This window comes from Raphanus sativus, chromosome 7, assembly GCF_000801105.2.
Source record: "Raphanus sativus cultivar WK10039 chromosome 7, ASM80110v3, whole genome shotgun sequence".
In the NCBI taxonomy this organism is placed as follows: Eukaryota; Viridiplantae; Streptophyta; class Magnoliopsida; order Brassicales; family Brassicaceae; genus Raphanus; species Raphanus sativus.
In genome coordinates, this window is record NC_079517.1 from 10975505 (window position 1) to 10997072 (window position 21568).

The 21568-nt window shown below is 31.4% G+C and overlaps 2 protein-coding genes and 1 non-coding gene across 3 annotated transcripts; 2 read left to right on the forward strand and 1 right to left on the reverse strand.

Moving 5' to 3' along the window:
• Positions 1–8759: 8759 nt before the first annotated feature.
• Positions 8760–11787, reverse strand: LOC130498009 (uncharacterized). Its single transcript, XM_056991338.1, has 5 exons — positions 11721–11787; positions 10863–11576; positions 10608–10787; positions 9094–10373; positions 8760–8912 (listed from the first exon to the last, which is right to left on the reverse strand). The coding sequence occupies exons 1-5, from the start codon at positions 11785–11787 to the stop codon at positions 8760–8762; spliced, it is 2394 nt and encodes a 797-aa protein (XP_056847318.1).
• Positions 11231–11337, forward strand: LOC130498166 (small nucleolar RNA R71). Its single transcript, XR_008937088.1, has one exon. It is a non-coding gene; the product is annotated as a small nucleolar RNA R71 (small nucleolar RNA).
• A 2477-nt stretch (positions 11788–14264) lies between the features above and the next one.
• Positions 14265–16104, forward strand: LOC108815363 (uncharacterized). Its single transcript, XM_056991339.1, has 4 exons — positions 14265–15195; positions 15311–15423; positions 15535–15624; positions 15715–16104. Exons 1-4 carry the CDS (start codon positions 14265–14267, stop codon positions 16102–16104), a joined length of 1524 nt encoding a protein of 507 aa, XP_056847319.1.
• Positions 16105–21568: the final 5464 nt, after the last annotated feature.

The following is a 21568-nucleotide window of genomic DNA, read 5'->3' on the forward strand; positions in this document are numbered from 1 at the left end:
TTTTTATATTGTATCCGTTTAATTAATAATGATTTTTAACTAATGCATTATTTTTTTAAAAATATACTTATATAGCAAATGTTTTCTTATCTTTTTCAAATTTAAATGTCTCTTTGTTTAATTTATACTGGAAATAAATGAGGAACATACACACTTAAAAACATAAATCTTAATAACCTTATATTTCAAGTATTACATTTTGATAAATTGATCAGTGATATATTATATAAGTTACTTTTATTTGATCCATATTGTGTATGCCTTGAATAGTATATAAAATATTGAGAAATTTTTTTAGATAGTCATTTTTAAGTTTTTGTCACAAAATAACCTCCCAAAGAGGAAAATGACCCAAAAGAGATTTTATTTAAGAATAAATACTGCATTTATAACCCTTGGATTAACTAATCTAAGACCTATGGTTTAGAGTTAAGAGGTTGTTTTCAAATATCAAAAATTTAAAAATTAAAATTAAAATTTTGAAACGAAAAATGGCTATTTTTGTCATTTATTTTTAGGGCTATTTTTATGACAAAAACCAAAAACTTAAAAATGGCTATATGAAAGAATTGCCTATAATATTTGTCTTGGAAAAAAACATTATTACATTTTTTGAAAATAAATAGTTATTTTGATCAAAATAATATGAATTTTTGACAAATTTTGACCAAAAATAAGTTTGGTATTTTTAATCTGAGGCTACTAACCTTAATTTTTTCATAATCTTATTGTTTAAATATAGTTGGATAGATAATGTCTATATGAGAAACTTCACCTTAATATTTTTGAAAACCAAGCTAGTGTTATATATTTATACTATTCGATACTTTATAGTTGAAGGCTTGAAGCATTAGAATATAAAAAAATCAGTTTGGTTCAATATATATATTTAAACAATATATTATAATGGTTGTGTATTAGCTAAAATGGTCCTTCACGTGTTGGTTGAAAAATGGTTAACAACTTAACATGTATAGTAAGTAAATCAGAAGTCCATTAGCAAATTAACAAATTTTTAAGTCATAACGTTCGGAGAGGTTTCCATTTTTAATATCCTACTTAATTATGCTAGATTTATGGAAATTATAGGGCATATAAATTAGAATATTCCTTTTGGAATAGATTTGAATTCCGTAAGTTAATATCGTTAATGCATATCTTTTTATGGAAACACACAAGATTAGGTTCACTCCGTTTTTGTCTCGAATTTAGAAAAGGTAAGCGGTTCAATTTAAATCGTACATTTAGTTATTAGGTAAAACAACTGTGTTTTATTCCAGTGGCAATCTTTGTAAATATTAAGAAAAACTAAGGACTAAGTACTTTTTGTACTTCAGTTTTAATAGATTAGATTACAAACTTCGAAAATATTAATTGTGTTTCATGAATTTTGATTGGTTAAAAATCATAAGAAATAACAAAACATAGAAAATAATGCATTTATCGTCAAATTTACGTATTTTCTTAATAAGTGTGAAAACTCTAGAATATACATTACTAGATATGAGTCCGTTGCGTTGCAACGGGTTTTGTTTGATATTTTAATTTTATGAAAAGCATAAAAATGAAAAAAAAATTTAGTGAAATTGTATGATTTTGCATATAAAATGTGAAAACTATTATTTGCCATTTTTAATAGGTTCCATTTTCAAAATTCGTTTTTTTCAATATCACTAATATTTTTACAATTTTAAAGTAATGACAGATTTTTATTGACATATTCACAATCTAATTTTTTAATTGACACATTCACAATCTAATTTTGTTTAGACTTTTGAAAAAGTTAATATCATATTAAAAATATAGAATTAAAATGTCATAACCACAAAAAAGTAATTAAAGCTTGGTTTTTCAAAGTTATTAATTTTTCTTTTCTAAATCTCTTTAAATCAACAAAAGAGGTTGTATCATATTTTTCTACACATGTCACAATGTTTTTTTTAAATAACAAATAAAATTAACTTCCTTCTTACAATTAATTTTTGTATAGATTTTTTTTTTTCAAATTGAAAATTACTATAAAGTATTTTTAACAATATATAATGTAAAAGACTATTAGTAATTTTCCTTTCTCCTATACCAAAATCAATTTGTACAATATTTAACACTATTTTTATTTTCTAAAATCATAAAGAAATGATCATTGTAAAAAAATATTTGATTGTAATTATCCTTTTTAAAAATCTTAACAAAAAAAATTGTAAAAGAATGTTTAATGTTAATTTTCATTTATTCAAATCCTAATTAAAAGGTCATAAACCAAAAAAACTACAATCTTATTATTGACATATTAACACGATTTGTAAAACAAAGTTATAGTAATTTTCGTTTTTAAGAATGCTATATCAAAACCGACTTGTTCAATAATATTAACATTTATTTTCCTTTTCTAAAATAATAAAAGATATTTTTAAAAAATGTATCTCATGATAAAGCTAGTTACTATTATTTACAATACTTTTCTCAAAAGGAAAATTACTATTAAATAATTATTTTATATGAAATTTTTTTATTTAACATATGTCACAGTCTTAAATATAAAATTAATATGTGTCACAATCATGTTAATTACTATCTTTAAAGAACCAAAAAACTATTTGATTGTAATTATCTTTTTAAAAATCTTAAACCAAAAAATTGTAAAAGAATGTTTAATGTTAATTTTCCTTTATTCAAATCCTAATTAAAATGTCATAAACCAAAAAAATATAATCCTATTATTTAAATATTAACACGATTTGTAAAACAAAGTTAAAGTAATTTTCGTTTAAAAAGTTCTATATCAAAACCGATTTTTACAATAATATTAACATTATTTTTCCTTTTCTAAAATCATAAAAAGATAATTTTTAAAATATATATATCTTATGATAAAGCTAGTTACTATTATTTACAATACCTTTTCTAAAAAAGGAAAATTACTATTAAAGTAGGTGTTTTGCCCGCACATGCGGGTATAATCGTTTTACTAATAGTTATTAAAAATATGTATTAAGATTTGAATATTATGATGAACTTATTTTTTATATACTTAATCATTTTAGTTTCTTCGATTTTTATTTTGGTCTATGTCTTCTAAACACAAAGGAAAGTTATAAAAAACTATGAGAGCATAAGTACATACAAAATATTCTACCACAATAAAGTAAAATAAAAATGTGTTGGTCTTTCTTAATCTACTTTGTATTTTTGAATCAGAAACATGTATTAAATTATTAAAACAAAACACTAAAACACATAAAATCCAAGTAAGAAAAAGTTAATAAAAATTAAACAAAAAACTAAAATTTGATGATAATTTAGAAGAAATTAAAAAAAGGAATTGAGATATTGACAATATTTCAGTGGCTTACTTGATCAATACACACATTGATTTATCTTAATATTTCATAAGTTTACCTTTAATAAAAGAAAAATAGATAATGATAGTTTTATTATTGAAGTTAATTTATGGTTAATTATATAAGGATAAATCTAATTATTCATTAAAAATATATATATATATATCTTAGCCATTTGAAAACTAAAAACATTAAACACATGTTCATAACATGATTACATAGACAACTCTCTAAACTTAATATCAAAGCATATTTTTCTTATAGATTAAACAGTAGTAACATACACGTGAAATAACTACCGAAATAATTCCGAAAACCTAATTTATAATTTCAAACTCCATGTAATAAAACCAATTTGTTCATAGTCTTTCAAACTCAAAGAAAGAAGAAAAACATAGAACTCCAACAAAAAGAAAACAAATACCAAAAACTATAATCGAAACAACTTGGAATTGAATGAGAAAATGAAACTATAGAGTTTAAAAACATCTTACATCATATTGAAAATAATAATTGGTCTTAATTTGTTTAAAATAGTTATAATTGTAATTCCAATTAGAAGTTTGAAATAGTTAATTAATAATAATGATTTAAGCGAAAACATTAATAAGAATCTTGTGAAAGTTAAAAAAATTATAATCACAATTTCAGTTAGAAATTTTGAAATATTTATAATATTTAAATTAATAAATTAATTAAAATTTTCGAAATATTATATTATCTAAATTAATAAATTGATGATTTATCTAAAAACTAATAGGAATGTGACAAATAAGCTAAAATTATGGAGAATGTGACAAATTAGCAAAATCACTTCATAAAAATTTGTTTAAAATAGTTATAATTGTAATTCCAATCAGAAGTTTGAAATAGTTATATTATTTATTAATAAATTAATGATTTAAGCGAAAAAATTAATAAGAATCTTGTGAAAGTTAAAATAATTATAATCACAATTTCAATTAGAAATTTTGAAATATTTATAATATTTAAATTAATAAATTAATTAAAATTCTCAAAATATTTATATTATCTAAATTAATAAATTGATGATTTAATCTAAAAACTAATAGGAATATGACAAATAAGCAAAATTAGCTAAAATTATAGAGAATGTGACAAATCAGCAAAATCACTTCATAAATAATAGTATAGATAATTATTTATATAAAAAAATTATTTAACACATGTCACAATCTTAAATATAAAATTGACATGTGTCACAATCATGTTAATTAGTAACTTTGAAGAATCAAGTTTTATATAATAATATTATTTTGAAACGGATGGAGTATATGGTTAATTGTGACGTGCTCACTAGCTAATCACTTCCAGGGAAGTCATTATTTGTTAAGTAGTAATAACAACTCAGCATAAGTTTCAGAGAAAACTGTAATAACTCATTCAGACTGAAGTGTACAAATACAGATACACGTACAGTTATGCGTATATCTGACACGATGAGCATTAACACACTCTCTTGCTTCTTTTCATACAAATATATGAGAAACGACAACAATATTTACGTGATTTTTTAAAAAAATTAAAATCGCTGCAATCTAGTTTATTTAAGTATATATGAAAATAGCAAATATCATATCATGTTTCTAAAGTTATATCGTAGTATTTGGACCTAAAATATCCTTCTCCACTGAAAATTTAGCAATCCATTACAAAACTTTATTCCAAAACGGACCAAGCTCGGCCTCTTCAGTCTTGACGTTCAGTTGCCTAATTTTTTCAAACGGGAAACTAATACTTTTTTACAGTTTTGATCCGAATGAAAGGACGGTATAATGAGTTGAAGTAAAAATAAACTTAAAGAGGTCAGTATAATTTAGGGCAAGAAAAAAATATCAATATTTAAGGTTGTCTAACTTTTCTTCTTGTGGGAATTACCATCTGCTCGGTTGAATGAAAAAAGAGACACAATTATTTATACACGAAATTGAAGGGGACAAGAGCTGCCAAGGTACGTTTTCTTCATTGTGTTTACATTATTAAAGTAAAATGGAAAAAAGATATTCTAACAAATTAAAGTTAAGTTTCATATATCGTCAATACCCCTCGGGAAAATGTAGAGAACTATAACAAATACCACGAAATGATTTTGATGAATCAGGTTCAAGTTTCTATCAGTCGTTATCTCTCTCCATCTCTCTTTGATCCTCAAGCGTAGGCCTAGGCATTTGGCCTTCAGGTCAGGTTCAAATCTGTTTTTCTGAGTTTGAGTCTTTTGAATCCTAAATATTTAAATTAGTTAGATATTTAAAAAATTTCGGTTCAATTTCGAATCAGTTATTTTTAGATTTGAGTCCGTTAAACCCATATCAAAGTTGGTTCGAGTATCTAAGACAGGAAAAAATTAAAAATACTTGAACTCCAACAAAATTTAGCCTGAATCCATCACAATTATCTTAAATTTTATAAAATAACTGATAACATGACTTTTCAGGTCCCTATCAAATGCAGTAGTATATGAGATGTCGAACCAATCCTATGTGATTTCAATGCACTGAGAATACAAATCTATGCTTAATCTAAGTGCAAACAGGTTTTGAATGATGATGATAACTAGAACTATGCTAAAATGCAATAAAGGAACAAGCTTTCAATCAATCTAGGACGATAGGACTCATGGGGCTAGGCATTTGACTTTAAGTGATTAAGATCCAATCTAAGGATGGCAAACTTTCAATCAATAACTTCCTTAAGTCTAGAACACTGAAATAAGCAAGCTCTATGGTCAAGAAGAATGCTCATTTGCTTTAATCAACTAGACATCAAAGGTCTTTGAGCCTAAAAGATCTAAGCAATCATTAGGGATGAGTCTATTAACTATCTAAACTCCCTTAACACAATGATCTTTGTGTAAGGTAAGTTTAGAGCAAGCTCTACTTGGTTCAGACATTTCATCAAACACCTTGTGGGTGGGAAATGTCTAGAGCTCTAGAATAAAGAGGCCAACTTTAATCTAGCATTAAGAAAAGTAGACAAGCAAGGAAACAATAGATCTAACACTAAACATCCTTAGATCTTCACTTAATCACCCTAATCACCCTAGCCCATGAATCCAAAAGGTAACTACTCACTAATAGACATGAATAACCCAAAACCCATGGATGATTGAAGGTTAATCATGCTTAGTGGTCAAGATTGATCAATAATCACAAGAGATAGAGATGAAGAGAAGCTCAAGATTAAGTATTTCACCAAAATAGCTAATGTGATTACAAAGAAAACAAGATATCCCTCAAAATTAGGTCTAAAGAGTATTTATAGAAGTCTAAAAACGAGCTGGGTCAACCCAACAAACCTGGGTCAACCCAATAAAAAAAACAGTCTTTTTCGTCCGTAGCGACCTTGCATCCCGCTACAGTGGTCGCTACGTACGCTCGGGAGCCCTCCTAGCGACATGCTCTGGTCGCTACGGCTCTGGTCGCTACAGGGTTGATATGCCTCCAGTATATTGATCATAACTCCTTCAATACAGATCCAAATGACTTGAAACCACCTCCATTAGAAAGCTAACTCAATTTAATTTGTCTTCCCAAAATTTGAGCTTCAAAAGATATCTTTAAAGCCTTCATCCATGTTCATCTTTCACCCTTTTGACTCAAAACCCCTCAAATGTCTCCAAAGTCACCAATAAGCATCTCCAATATCTGATAGAGACAAATGTATGCAATGCAACCTAAATGCACTCTAAATGCATGCAAAGGAACAATATAAGGACTAGAATGAAGCTTAAAAAGATGTAAATACACAAGATATCAACTCCCCCACACTAGTCCTTTACTTGTCCACAAGTAAACTTTCAAAAAACTAATGTAGAGAGGTCTGAATGTGGGAGCACATAAGCAAAAGAAACACTTAGAGCACTCAACTTGACATCCTAAAGAAACATAGCAAATAGCATGAGCAAACTCTCTTATTATACTCTAGCTTCTCTAGGCCTATCAATACTCTTATGCCTTTACACAAGATGCAATACTCATCAACCAACAAGTCTTCTTAACCAGCCCTCACATTGATTCACACACACACACACACACGGTGAATTCTCACAAATGGGCACATGATCTCAATCATTTGGCTAGGTTATCAAATGGTCTAATATGGATGAAAAGGAGGATTCAATGCATCATTTTAAGGTGGTAATCACTCAAGAATCAAGGAGCTTGATCATTATGCAAAATTTATCTAAGACTAGGAGCAATTCATGCATACATGGATTCATCCTCATCATTCTACCCATTCCTAAGTAATTACAAATTCTACACCCCTTTCATTCATCCCATACCCCAAAATAACAAACACTCACATCACTCACCCAATGAACAACTCTCTTTTCTTATGATTTAATCACTAAGGACCTCTTATTCACTTTTATAAGCTCTAAACTCTTTTTATTTTCCCTTCCCCGCTATCTTTTTGAATCATTTTTTTTCTTTTCTTTTTTTTTTTGTTCCTTTTATTTTTTTCTTTTTTTTAATATAGGGGGAAGGTCTCAAACAATACAAACAAGAGCTTTCTTTTCTTTCTATTCTAGGTCCTTAGGGCTTTTCTTTCTCATACCACTCTATTGCTCATCTTTCTCACACTCCAAACCCAAGACATTAAACCTTTAAGAAACATACACCCACTCACCATCCTAGAAGCTAGCTGAAATGATGACCCTATGCTAGCAAGAGATGAGAATAAATCCATGTCGCTCCCAATACTCTCAAGATTTTGCACATGACAAACTATCAAAAGAGGCCTCACTCATGCAAATCAATGTAGGCTTCAAAGAATGGTAAGGGTTTTAGGGTAAGGGAGTGCCATTTGGGTTAACAAAGAGTGGTTCAATGGAAAAGATAACCCAAATGTGTATGAGATCCATGATCAAGTATGCAAATGCCCATATGCAAGAGAGATTAAGTTCATTTAACTCAAGATTCATGTTGGAGCTGGTTTCGAGAACAATGCCAATATCAAGCAAGCAAACATGTTTCAAGAAGAGTTTTCAAGGCACGAAGCATGCAAGGCTTTCAAGAGATGCTTAAGCTACTTGATATGTTTAGCTAGGGTGTCAAATTCAGTGCAAACAAGTGTTCTTTACAAGGCATTATCAACAGCTGCTCCATATGCAAGTGAATGCAACATATATGATCTAGACTCAATCCTAAGAATGCAAGTGATGCAACTACATGATTCTATATGCACTTTTCAAATTTTTTATTTTTATGGTTTTTCTATGCATTTTGAATGTACAATGCAATGCATGAGACGCATAATCAACAAAGCAAACATGATCAAATACTTGGTACCTCCCCCACACTTAAATCACACAGTCTCTGTGTGAGTAAGAGAGAAGGAGATACCGAAAATATGATAAAGGTAATGGTATGTACAAAGAAGGGTTGGAGTGATACCTCAAGTGGAGATTGGAGTATGGCAGTGGGTGTCTAGGGCTTCTGCAAGGAGCTGGCATGATTCATAGCGACTAGAGGAGACTGCTACGGGATGTCTACCATAAGACTTGTGTGCTTCACCGTCTTTCTTCTCTCCTCTAGTGCTATACTCAACCTGGAAACCTCAATCACACTTATTAAACAACTTAAGATAAATAAAGAGCAAGAGTATATACAATGGATAAACATGGGACTTCCTCCCAAGTGAGCTTGTTTTAAGTCACTAGCTTGACTACCTTTTCCCTTGGCTAGTGAGAAGGAGGATCCTTCCCACCTTCCAGAGTGATGGTGAGGACTTGAGAGAGAAGCTCTTGAAGCTTGATTGGATCATCCTGGAACTGTGGAGTGATGATGGCCTTTGCACTTGAGAATGGTGTAGACTTTCCCTTGCATTTGATCTTGTACTCAATAGCTCCATCCTTGAGCTTCATTGGGTGAAGAGTGAGAGTGTGTGGCATCATATCAAGAGGTGGAGGGTGAGTTTCTTTCATCATCTTCTTCTTGTCATGAGTAGCCTTTATGGCTCTACACACCTCCTCCATTTTAGCACGTTCCAAGTGCTCATCACACATCTCTTTAGAGGACTCTCCATCAAAACCTTCTTTTCCACTAACAACCACTTCATCCTTGATCTTCTCAATGGAAGGTTCTCCACAAGTGATGGTTCCACAATACTCAACATTCCTCATTGGAGACTGAATTGGGTAGGAGACAGCTTTGTTGACATTTTGAAGGATCACCCTCTTGTTAGGAAAATCGATGCAAGCACCCACAGTAGCAAGGAAGGGTGTACCCAAGATCAATGGCACTCTCCTCTTAGTCATCATATCCAAAACAGTGAGGTCTATGGGAATGGTGCATGCTCCAATCTTCAGAGGAAAGTCCTTGATGAGACCTATTGGGGTTGTAGAAGAAGAATCCCCAAACATGAGTGAAGAAGTATTAGTCTCCATATTCTGAACCCCCAAGCTCTTCACCATCTCCAATGAGATCACATTCACACTTGCACCAGAATCAACAAGAGCATCATCAAGTGTGAATTCACCAAGTGAGCAAGGTAAGGTGAACTTCCCTTCGTCTTCAAGCTTAGGAAGAGACTTTGGTGGTACTGGTGGATCAATCTTCAAAATGGATATGTCCAAAAGCTCGGCCACTTCTTCTTGGTGGTCTAGAATGTCCTTGATGAGCATCATTTGGACATGAGCTTCACGCATACCGGAGATTTCTAGGAGCCTGACCCCAACATCACAAAGATCTTTCCTGAACTTGGAGAGCACTTTCTTCTGAGCTTTGGTGAGGACTCTTTGTGGAAAAGGGACCTTGTCATAAGGTGACAGCTCAACCTCAATGTCTTCTTGCTTCACCTCTTTCAGCTTCTGGTCAGCTCTCCTCTCAACTGGTTTCTCAATCCTAGGCTCAGCTCTCTGCAGATTCGTTGTTTTAACTTTTCTTTCAGCTTGTACATGAACCATTTCCATAGCTTTATCCACCATCTGTGCTTCAGCTGTTGCTACAACCAATTTCTCAACTTTCCCAAGCTCAGTCCCAAACACTAGCTTCTCAATCTCATCTACCTCTTTCTCATAATCACTCAGCTCAATCTTTGAAGAAGTAGTAGAGATGATAACATTGCAAGACTCCTTGGGATTCTTTTCTGGTTTTCCTGGTAGAGTTCCTTGTTGGCGATTGGAGTTGGAACTCATAGAGGCAAACTGATTCTCCAAAGCTTTGAACTTGTTGTTGAGCTCATTGTAGCTCCCATCAATCTTTGAGTGGATGTTCTTCAACTCATAACCAATTTGCTTCTCACTTCTTGACTGAGCTTCAAGTAGTTGCTTGAACATTAATTCCACACTTGTGTCTTGAGCCTGATGTTGAGAAGAACTTCCTTGGGCTTGAGTAGACTGGTTTCCTTTGTTGGAGAAACCAGGAGGAGGGTTTTGCTGAGGTTGATGGCTTCCTTGCTGGTTGTTCCTAGGCTGGTAATCACCTGATTGGTTGTTGGAATAAGGTCTTTGCTGGTAGTTGTTGTACTGAAAGTTGGGCTCCTTCTTGTACCAAGTACCATTGTTGTTGATGAAGCATAACTCCTCTTGACCTTCTAACCCATCCACTTCATTAACCACATGAGGTGTTTCTTGGTGTGGATTACCAACAAAGTTCATTTGTTCCTGTTTAGCCTTTTCTGAGATGAGAATATCCATCTTCTCTTGAAGAGATTTCATGTCTTTTCGTAGCTGCGGATCATCACCTCTGTTGGCTCTGTCATGCTCCCCACTGTAGACTGAGTCACTCTTCACCATGTTTTCAACCAGTGCCTCTGCTTCCTCTTCAGATCGACCTAAGAAGAATCCATTGCTTGCGGTGTCCAATCTTGCTCTGTACTCAGGTAGAGCTCCCCTGTAGAATGTACTCAACAAGTTTTCCTTAGTGAAACCATGGTGTGGACACTTAGCCTGGTAGTCATTGAATCTCTCCCATGCTTCACTAAAGCTCTCAAGGTTCTTCTGATGGAAAGAGGAAATTTCATTCCTTAACTTAGCTGTCCGGGAGGTGGAGAAGAACTTCTCTAAGAAAGCTCTCTTGCAGTCATCCCAAGTGTTGATGGAGTCACTTGGGAGAGTCCTCTCCCATTGGTGTGCTTTATCTCCGAAGGAAAAAGGGAACAACTTGAGCTTGAAGGCATCTTCAGAAACACCATTGATCTTATACAAGTGATCATATGGATCTTCAGCAGCAAGGCCATGATACTTGTTGTTCTCTATGGTGTTGAGCAAGCCTGACTTGATCTCAAAGTTGTTGTTCTCCACAGGTGGTGCTCTGATTCCCAACCGATGACCATGAATGTGAGGGTGATCATAGGTTCCAATGGCGCGAGTTTGGCGCTGTGGGTGTTGTGGTCGAAGGTTGGCAGCTCCTTGACCATTTCCCTCTTGGGCAGCTCCCAAATGGATCTCTCCATCTTGATTCTGGTTCTGATGGTGAGCCATATCAAAACCCAATCTGTTGAAATGAGCCTGTTGCTCCTCTTCTCTCCTTCTTCTTGTATTCTCTCTTTCCAAAGCCCGGATATCTGGTAATAGAGGAGTGAGGTTTGTAGTCCCTGTACTTCTCAAGTTCATACACCTGAAATGAAAAAGAAAGAGGAAAAAGCAGAGCCAATATCACAATAACAATAAAAATGACTTAGTCTCAAGCAAATGACTAAATCCCAATGTCAAAATCACAATAGAACTTGGCAACGGCGCCAATTTGATAACATGACTTTTCAGGTCCCTATCAAATGCAGTAGTATATGAGATGTCGAACCAATCCTATGTGATTTCAATGCACTGAGAATACAAATCTATGCTTAATCTAAGTGCAAACAGGTTTTGAATGATGATGATAACTAGAACTATGCTAAAATGCAATAAAGGAACAAGCTTTCAATCAATCTAGGACGATAGGACTCATGGGGCTAGGCATTTGACTTTAAGTGATTAAGATCCAATCTAAGGATGGCAAACTTTCAATCAATAACTTCCTTAAGTCTAGAACACTGAAATAAGCAAGCTCTATGGTCAAGAAGAATGCTCATTTGCTTTAATCAACTAGACATCAAAGGTCTTTGAGCCTAAAAGATCTAAGCAATCATTAGGGATGAGTCTATTAACTATCTAAACTCCCTTAACACAATGATCTTTGTGTAAGGTAAGTTTAGAGCAAGCTCTACTTGGTTCAGACATTTCATCAAACACCTTGTGGGTGGGAAATGTCTAGAGCTCTAGAATAAAGAGGCCAACTTTAATCTAGCATTAAGAAAAGTAGACAAGCAAGGAAACAATAGATCTAACACTAAACATCCTTAGATCTTCACTTAATCACCCTAATCACCCTAGCCCATGAATCCAAAAGGTAACTACTCACTAATAGACATGAATAACCCAAAACCCATGGATGATTGAAGGTTAATCATGCTTAGTGGTCAAGATTGATCAATAATCACAAGAGATAGAGATGAAGAGAAGCTCAAGATTAAGTATTTCACCAAAATAGCTAATGTGATTACAAAGAAAACAAGATATCCCTCAAAATTAGGTCTAAAGAGTATTTATAGAAGTCTAAAAACGAGCTGGGTCAACCCAACAAACCTGGGTCAACCCAATAAAAAAAACAGTCTTTTTCGTCCGTAGCGACCTTGCATCCCGCTACAGTGGTCGCTACGTACGCTCGGGAGCCCTCCTAGCGACATGCTCTGGTCGCTACGGCTCTGGTCGCTACAGGGTTGATATGCCTCCAGTATATTGATCATAACTCCTTCAATACAGATCCAAATGACTTGAAACCACCTCCATTAGAAAGCTAACTCAATTTAATTTGTCTTCCCAAAATTTGAGCTTCAAAAGATATCTTTAAAGCCTTCATCCATGTTCATCTTTCACCCTTTTGACTCAAAACCCCTCAAATGTCTCCAAAGTCACCAATAAGCATCTCCAATATCTGATAGAGACAAATGTATGCAATGCAACCTAAATGCACTCTAAATGCATGCAAAGGAACAATATAAGGACTAGAATGAAGCTTAAAAAGATGTAAATACACAAGATATCAATAACCAAAATAAATATGTATATTATTAAAACTAAAGTATCTTTTGAAATTAAACCTTACGTCAATTTAAAATTAAAATTTATGCTATCGCATTAATGATTATTAATTAATTAACTATATCAATACTATTAAAACATGAGACATTTTTGGAGGTCTCCTAGTTTTTGCTACTATATTAAAACTCTGTCATTGCTTTTTATTTAATATATATATTAGTTATTTGAATTAAACAAACAAATATTTTCTAAAATCGTGTTTTCCTTAAGTGTCTAACAATACGAACCAATGACATTCATATGCTATTCTCTTATTTAATTATTTTTAAATGTAAATTCAGTTTAATTAGTAATATCATAACTGCATTTAATTGGTTTGACATATCTACATTTATGCTAATTGGTCAAATATTTCGACTTATATGTAAACCCATGACATAAGGTAATTTAGTAGTTTAGTGTTAAGCCACGACATATAACCACCAGTCTGATAACATTTAAGAAAGGACTCTTTTGGATTTAATATTAACAATATCAATGATGTAAGAAGTTTTAAAGGTACATTATGTTTGTTCACTTCTTTGCTAACACTTCATCGAAGCTGTTCTTCTCCAACTCGGATTCTCTCCCCACTGGACCAACCTATTTATAATGCAGTGCATCAAGACAGTGTCTTACTCTTTCCTCATTAATGGATCAGCTTAGGAACTAGTCAAACCGCAAAGCGGCATTAGACAAGGTGATCCTTTCACGATACATATTCATCTTTTGCAGTGAGGTATTATCAGGACTTTGCCACAAAGCAGAAGCAGAAAACCGTTTACAGGGAATCCGGGTGGCTACAAATAATCCTAGCATAAATCACCTCTTATTCGCAGATGATACACTATTCTTCTGCAGAACCAGCTCAAAAATGTCACAACCTTACTCCAGATCCTCTCCTTGTACGAGAAAGCTTCAGGGCAACGAATCAACTCACAAAAATCAGGAATCACCTTCTCAAACCAGCCCCCCTACTATTGAAGGAAAAAATAAAAACGGAGTTGGGCATTGAAAAGGAGGGTAGAGCAGGGAAATATCTTGATGTCCCAGAACACTTTGGAAGAAAGAAACGAGACCTCTTTACCTCCATTGTGGAAAAGATAAAACAGAGGACGGCTAGCTGGTCCACAAGATACTTATCCCCCGCAGGGAAGATGACTCTCCTCAAGTCTGTTCTAGAAGCCATCTCTAACCACACTATGCAATGCTTTAAGCTTCCCCAATCCCTTTGTAAAAGAATTCAGTCGGCTTTGACTAGATTTTGGTGGGATCCTAAAGCTGGAGTTCAAGGGATGTCTCTTGTATCTTGGACGACAATGACTAAATCTAAGCGTGACGGAGACTCAGGCTTTAGAGAAATACAGAGCTTTAATTATGCACTGCTGGCTAAAGTGAGCTGGCGGATTTTAAACTCACCAACAAGCCTCTTAGCACGCGTCCTGGCTGGCAAATACTACCATGATCAAGACTTCCTCACTGTCAATCCACCTGCAGCTTGCTCTCATGGATGGAGGGGTATTCTAATTGGGCGAGACTTACTTAAAGAGCATCTAGGCTGGGCTATTGGAGACGGGAGAAGTGTACTGGCATGGCAAAACTCATGGCTTTTCTCGGAATTAGGTGGAGTACCAATGGGACCTATAACAGAGGAAGCCCTGAACCTGAAAGTCTCTGATCTCTTCAAACACCAGTCAAGGGAATGGGACACGGAGAAAGTTGATATGCATTTCTCACTAATCTCTTCTTCCATCAGATCAATCATGCCAAGTAAATGGGGGGGGAGGGGGGGGAGGAGCAGACAAGAGAATATGGCTCAATCATGCCTCAGGAAACTACTCTGCGAAGTCAGGGTACTGTATTGCACTATAAAAGTATAACTCAGCTACCCAGGCTACTCAAGAACCTACTCAAGAATGGATCAAAGAGCTATGGAATGTTGAGATGTCCCCTAAGCTAAAGCTCTTAATCTGGAAAATTCTATATGGCGCTCTCCCTGTCAGGGAACTCCAAGCAACTAGACAAATTCTGCCTTGCTCAAAATGCATCAGATGTGACAATGCAAAATCAATTCTACATTTGTTCTTTCAATGCCCATATGCACAACAGGTTTGGAATTTGGTACCTTTTGCAGGAAACATTGATTGGTCTCAGGTCTCATCCTTTGATAGAGGCTGGAGTCTAGCTCTAAAAGCAACGGTTCTTCCCCCCACTGGTCTTAGCGACTGCCTTCTTGCCCCTTGGATCATTGCAGCACTTTGATCGGCAAGGAATCTCTTAACATTCTAGAAACGCAGATTCTCAGCTCAGGAAAGAATTACAAAAGCTATCTGTGACGCTAAAGAATGGAAAGAAGCCCAACCTGTGTTACCACCGAAGAATAAAAAACCGCAAGCTTCACAATCGTCGAGAATTGAAGTCATCTGTCGATCTGATGCTGCGTGGAAGAAGGAAATCAAGGCTGCTGGTCTAGCGTGGACCTTCAGTGATCTTAGTAATGAGATATTTTACTCTCACACTGTTACTTGTATGCTTGTGATCTCGTCTCTTGTGGCGGAGGGACTAGCAATGCGTTCGGCGATGGAGCAAGCAATTGATCTCCAATTGAAGAAGGTGATGTTCGAATCTGACTCCCTCCAATTGATCTCCTCGATTGAAGGCTCATCAGACTTTGCATAACTTCATGGCATTTTATCGGATATCCACCTCCTTTCCCTTTACTTTGATGTAATTGCATTTCGTTTTAGCCATTGAAACTTCTTAGAATTCGAAGATGGTTTAGCTAAACAAGCCCTAAGGGGCGTTGTACCAAACCCGATTTAATCGTTGAATGAAAATCTTAGTGAACAAAAAAAAATCTAAAGCTTGGTTTCTACAGTATGCACTTTACTTTCGAAATGTTGGTGCTGCAATCTGAGCACTCTCCTAGACAGGTGAAAGATAAATACTGAACTTTATGTTTTTTTATTCCTGAACAAGATTATATATTTTTTAATTATTCTTTTAATTCCCTATATCACCATTTAGACCTACTCTTTGCAAAATCTAATTATAGTGAGATTAATCAAATATCAAGAACATGTTAATTAGCCCAAATCTATTATAAGCAAACCCAAATAGCAATAATCTATGTATATTTTTTTATTAAAACAGTAGACCTATAATTAAATATGTGTATTTTTTTTTTCGATTTTTCCTGTTTTACATAGTCTTACATTCAAACAGTATCGATTATGTGTATATATATATATATATATATTCTAAATTAACAAATGATTACATACTCTTATCTTTGTATCACAATAATGATCACCAAAAACACATCTTATATATATATATAAAATGATTCTAAACAGTGGCATAGTATAAAATTAATAAAAAGTCGAAATTTTATTATGTGTTTATTAAAAATTGTGTTAGTATTACAATAAAATCTAATAATGATAATAAAAGTGACTTCTGTTTATAGTCGTATCATTCTTTAAACTATAATATAAATTTAGGACATGAGAAATTCAGTTTCATTTTGAAATAGCCACTCCATATTGTTATTACATTTCACTAATAAAAATGTGGATCACTATTTTAAAATATTAATATTAATTAAATGCGCATATTATCTTTAAACTTGTTTGTAAGTTTTTTTTAAACAAATCACACATTTTTGACTGAAAATATGTATTTTACAGTAATATAACTTATAGCTAGACATTTAAACTGAAATGTTAAAATCCAAATTAAAAACTGTCGTTGCTTTTAAACCAAAAATTTATTCCGCGCTTTGAAGTAAATCATTTATTTTGTTAAATTATTCTCTAACCAAATTTATCAGTATTATCTAACCAAGTTTATCATTATTTTAACTGGAATATTTTTTAATCAAAGCATAAAATAAAACTACACAGATTTATTTAAAATGTGATATTCAATTTTAAAATATTATATATATACATATATATTATTATTGTATTTCACATACAAATGTGAACTATACATATTTTATTAAATCATATAAATTTATTTTCAAATAAATGTTAAATAATATACTGATTAATATTATTCACACATATATATCTTACACTAATTAAATTTTAATTTAATATTTTCCTCAAAAATTAACATAGAAGATAGTTCATTGGGTTATCAAAAACTTAAAAACATACATATCTATTTTATTAAAACATAAATGGATTTTATTTGACATAAAATATTTTATTTTGGAAGATAGATTTATTAATATACAGAAATATACTAATTGGTGTTTTATAAATAAATATATTAAAAATAGTTAATGTAATTCAAAATTACTTATTGACGATATTATATAACATATCATTTTGATTGGTTTAGTATCCAACTACAATATGAGCAACAAACAAATTACTGACAATTAAAAATATTCGACCTACCATAAATGTTATATACTATAAATCGAAAACAAACACATATATGAATGCATGTTTGAGAAACTATTATATTCTTGTGTTGTAATATAAAAACCATGTGGGTACACGGTTCAATCTCAACTATTAATTAAAATTAAATATTTTAACTCTAAATTTGATATTTAAAGTTTATATTACTTTGAAATGTTACTAATAATAAAAAAGATTATAAACAAAAAGAAGCTAAATCATAAATTAAAAAAATATAAAATAGATTACATAAAGTCATAGTCTTAGTCTTGGATAGTTTTTGACTCGAGCATGAATCGGTTCTTATCGAATCAAGTTTATTTGGATCATTTCTTTTCAGAATCGAGCCAATTTAGATCGGTTTTTTTCGTTTTGATTCTTTTGAATAGAGAAATTTTAACCCAACTAAATATTTGTTATTTTTTGGTTAATTCGATTTCGGATAAGACGTTTTAGATCAGTACCGGTTTGAATTTTCAAGTCCGAGTAAAATGCCTGCGTATACCCAAACGTAACATAACTTTTATTTTATTTTATTTTATAAAAATTGGTGGTCACACACACCACTTAGATGCCTATCAACAATATCCGTGTCGGCAAATCCTTTTTTCCCCTCGACGTGTATATCCATAAAAACACACATAATGTAACCATGTATATATCTATAGCTATATAAGCTTGTGTAAGTTGAAATATATAATGCTAACAAATACGGTTTTTGGTACATATTATCAAAAATCTGAATGTACGAGAGACAAGTTTAGTGGAAACTGGAAAAGAGGTCCGTGGTGGAGTTGGTGGATGAGCTAGGCTGACAATGCCACGTCTCTCTCCGTAGTCCGTATTCTCGTTTCACAATCTATATTAGGGCTGATGCCATCCTCCTTTAGAGCATTCTCCGCTTTTTTTTTTGTAAAAAGAAGTCACTCGGACAAGTTCTGTAGAATGCGTGCCAATAAACGCACGTAATATATTATGATAAAAAAGGAGTATATGTTGATGTATGAAGGGTGTGGTCTAGTGGGCTCTCCAAGTGTCAGGAAAAGATCGAGTCTTACTATCTACGAGAATTAGGTGGTTTGCACAAGTTCAGCCTTTGTTTGTTTATTAAGTTTTTTTTTTTGTATTTTGGTTCGCTGTCAGGGGCGGACCCACCTTAGAAGGGGGTGTGGCACGTGCCACATACTGATTATATAAATTTCGTGTTCCAGTAGTACAGAAATAGATGCCTAGCTCTTTTTGGTTTAAGTGGCTTCATTGCCCTCACCTAACTCCATGTTCGATTCCCGTCCCTGCCTTCTTTACTTTATTCCTTCTTAATTGTGTTTTTTAAAATAAAATGTCTTTCTTTCTTCTTTTTTTTTCTTTTTGTTACCTAAAACTATTTTTTTGTTATCTCAAATTTCTACACACTTTTTTTACCATTTCATACAATATTTTCCCCTTTTTTCTTTTTTTTTGTTTTTGCTACATAAAACTATTCTTTCTTTTTTTATTAACTTTTTTGTTTTTAATACTAAATTTTCTATAATAAAATATATAATTTATTCTAATTTCATTCTAACAATTATTTCCATTACTTTTTGATTTCTCAATACTTAGATTAATAAAAATAAAAGGAACAAAGGTTGTGAGTATTATATGCAGTATGAAATTTATAACATTACTTAAAAGGAAGAATTACAATTATAAAAATTAATTATAAAAATATGATATTATTTTTCTTTGTATGGTTAGTTTAAAGTAAGATGTAAAAATATAATGAGTAACATAATTTTTTAAAAAAGAATTTATAAAGCCCATTTTATTAAATTCTTTAATATTTTAATTTTATATATATATGTTTTTTATTGTGCCATATATTATATTATTTTCTAGGTCCGCCCCTGTTCGCTGTTACTTGTCTTGGCAAATAACGATAGGATTACATTTCATTTCAACCCAAATTGTTTAAGAAAAAATCCATACGGGATATGATGTAGTTATCGGATAATCTTATACACTAGACTAGAGCCGCGTGATCTACTTCTTGATTCATTAGTTCGACTCCAATTTGTTCGACAAGACGTCAATGATTTAGATAGAGAACTGAAACTAAACAAAAGTTTTTTTTTAACTGTAATGAGGGGCGAGATGGGTCTTAAATTCTTAGTACAAGATTCTTCGATTGAAATTTTTTTGGTCATCTTATAAAGGCCCAAAGATCAAATACTAAAAAGATTAAAAGGTAGAGGTTCAAAAAGGCCCATACACGATTTCGTGGCGTAATTCAATTGTTGTGTTGGGCAAAGAAGTGTATCATTCGCTTTTCATTTTAACGAGGTGTTTTCTGCACCATGTGCAGTAAAAGGATTTTAAAATATTTTTTAATAGATAAATATAAATTATATTTAATTTCTTATTAATATTATAATTTTTTTTTTCTTATCAATATTTTAATATAAATTTTATTTAACTGAACATTAAAATTAAGATAAAAATATTTTTTTTATCTTGAATTATATTTAAGAATGTGCATGTATATATTTAAAATTATAATCTTAGGTAGATTTTTCTATCTATTTATTTTAATTAAATATATTAAATAAATATGTAAAATTGCATAATTGTCAAAAATTAAAATTAAACAATATTTATAAAATCTGTAGATATATATAAAGAAACTAATGATTTTACGATTTAATTTGATTTTATGATTTAATTTTTATAATTTTTTAAAAATATGTATAAATTTTTGAAATCTTTTTAATTTAAATGATATTTTGAAATTTGAAATGCCATAATTGAATATATTTATTTTAATGGTGATTTATGAGTTATTACCATATTTTTAAAAAATCCAAAAATATAAATCGACAATAAATGTAATATATGAGTTATTACCATATTTCAAAAAGTTTACCAAAAATATAAATTAACATTGAATATAATTTTCCATCTCATATTAATCTATAAGATATGTCATCAATTTTATTAATCAAGGTGTTTTCATACACCATGTGTAGTGATGAATTTTTTAAAAGTTAAATTTTATATTTTAAAATGTAATTTATTAATATTATATATTTTATTATTTTGACCAATAATTAGTATAAATATCATTAACTAAGAATAAAATTAAGAGAAAATATTTTTATTTTAAATTATATTTAAGAATGTATATGTATATATATAAAGTTAAAATCTTAGATAAAAAATTATCTATTTCATTTGGTTAATATATTAAATCAACTTGTACAAAATTACTAAAAATCATATAAAATTGTATAGTTATCAAAAACTAAAACTAAATAATATTTATATAATTTGTAGATATCTAAAAGAAACTAATGATATTACGATTTATTATTTTTTTAATTCAGAAAATTTAGATGATAAAAGTTTTATAATTATAAAAATAAAATATATAATATTTCGAAATTAAAATTTCATATTTGAATATATTTATTTTACTGATGATTTATGAGTTATTACCATATTCTACAAAGTTTACCAAAAATATAAATCAATATTAAATGTAATATATGAGTTATTGCCATATTTTAAAAAGATTTCCAAAAATATATATCAGTATTAAATATAATTGTCCATGTCATATTTAACCATATGACATGTCATCAATCTTAATAGCCACGTCACAATTTTTTGTGTGAAAACGATTGTAGAGAAGACATGTGGCAAATCACTTCTCAAATATAGACCAGAGGATACCGTCTGTATAAACTTAT

Coding starts and splice junctions, on each gene's coding strand:
- LOC108815363 (XM_056991339.1), top strand. CDS start 14,265: ATGATACACTATTCTTCTGCAGAACCAGCTCAAAAATGTCACAACCTT. Junction 15,196..15,310: donor CATCAGATCAATCATGCCAA/GTAAATGGGGGG, acceptor AGTATAACTCAG/CTACCCAGGCTACTCAAGAA. Junction 15,625..15,714: donor GTCTAGCTCTAAAAGCAACG/GTTCTTCCCCCC, acceptor TTAACATTCTAG/AAACGCAGATTCTCAGCTCA.
- LOC130498009 (XM_056991338.1), bottom strand. CDS start 11,787: ATGGCTCACCATCAGAACCAGAATCAAGATGGAGAGATCCATTTGGGA. Junction 11,577..11,720: donor AGCTGCCCAAGAGGGAAATG/GTCAAGGAGCTG, acceptor AGATCAAGTCAG/GCTTGCTCAACACCATAGAG. Junction 10,374..10,607: donor ACTTGAAGCTCAGTCAAGAA/GTGAGAAGCAAA, acceptor ATTATGAGAAAG/AGGTAGATGAGATTGAGAAG.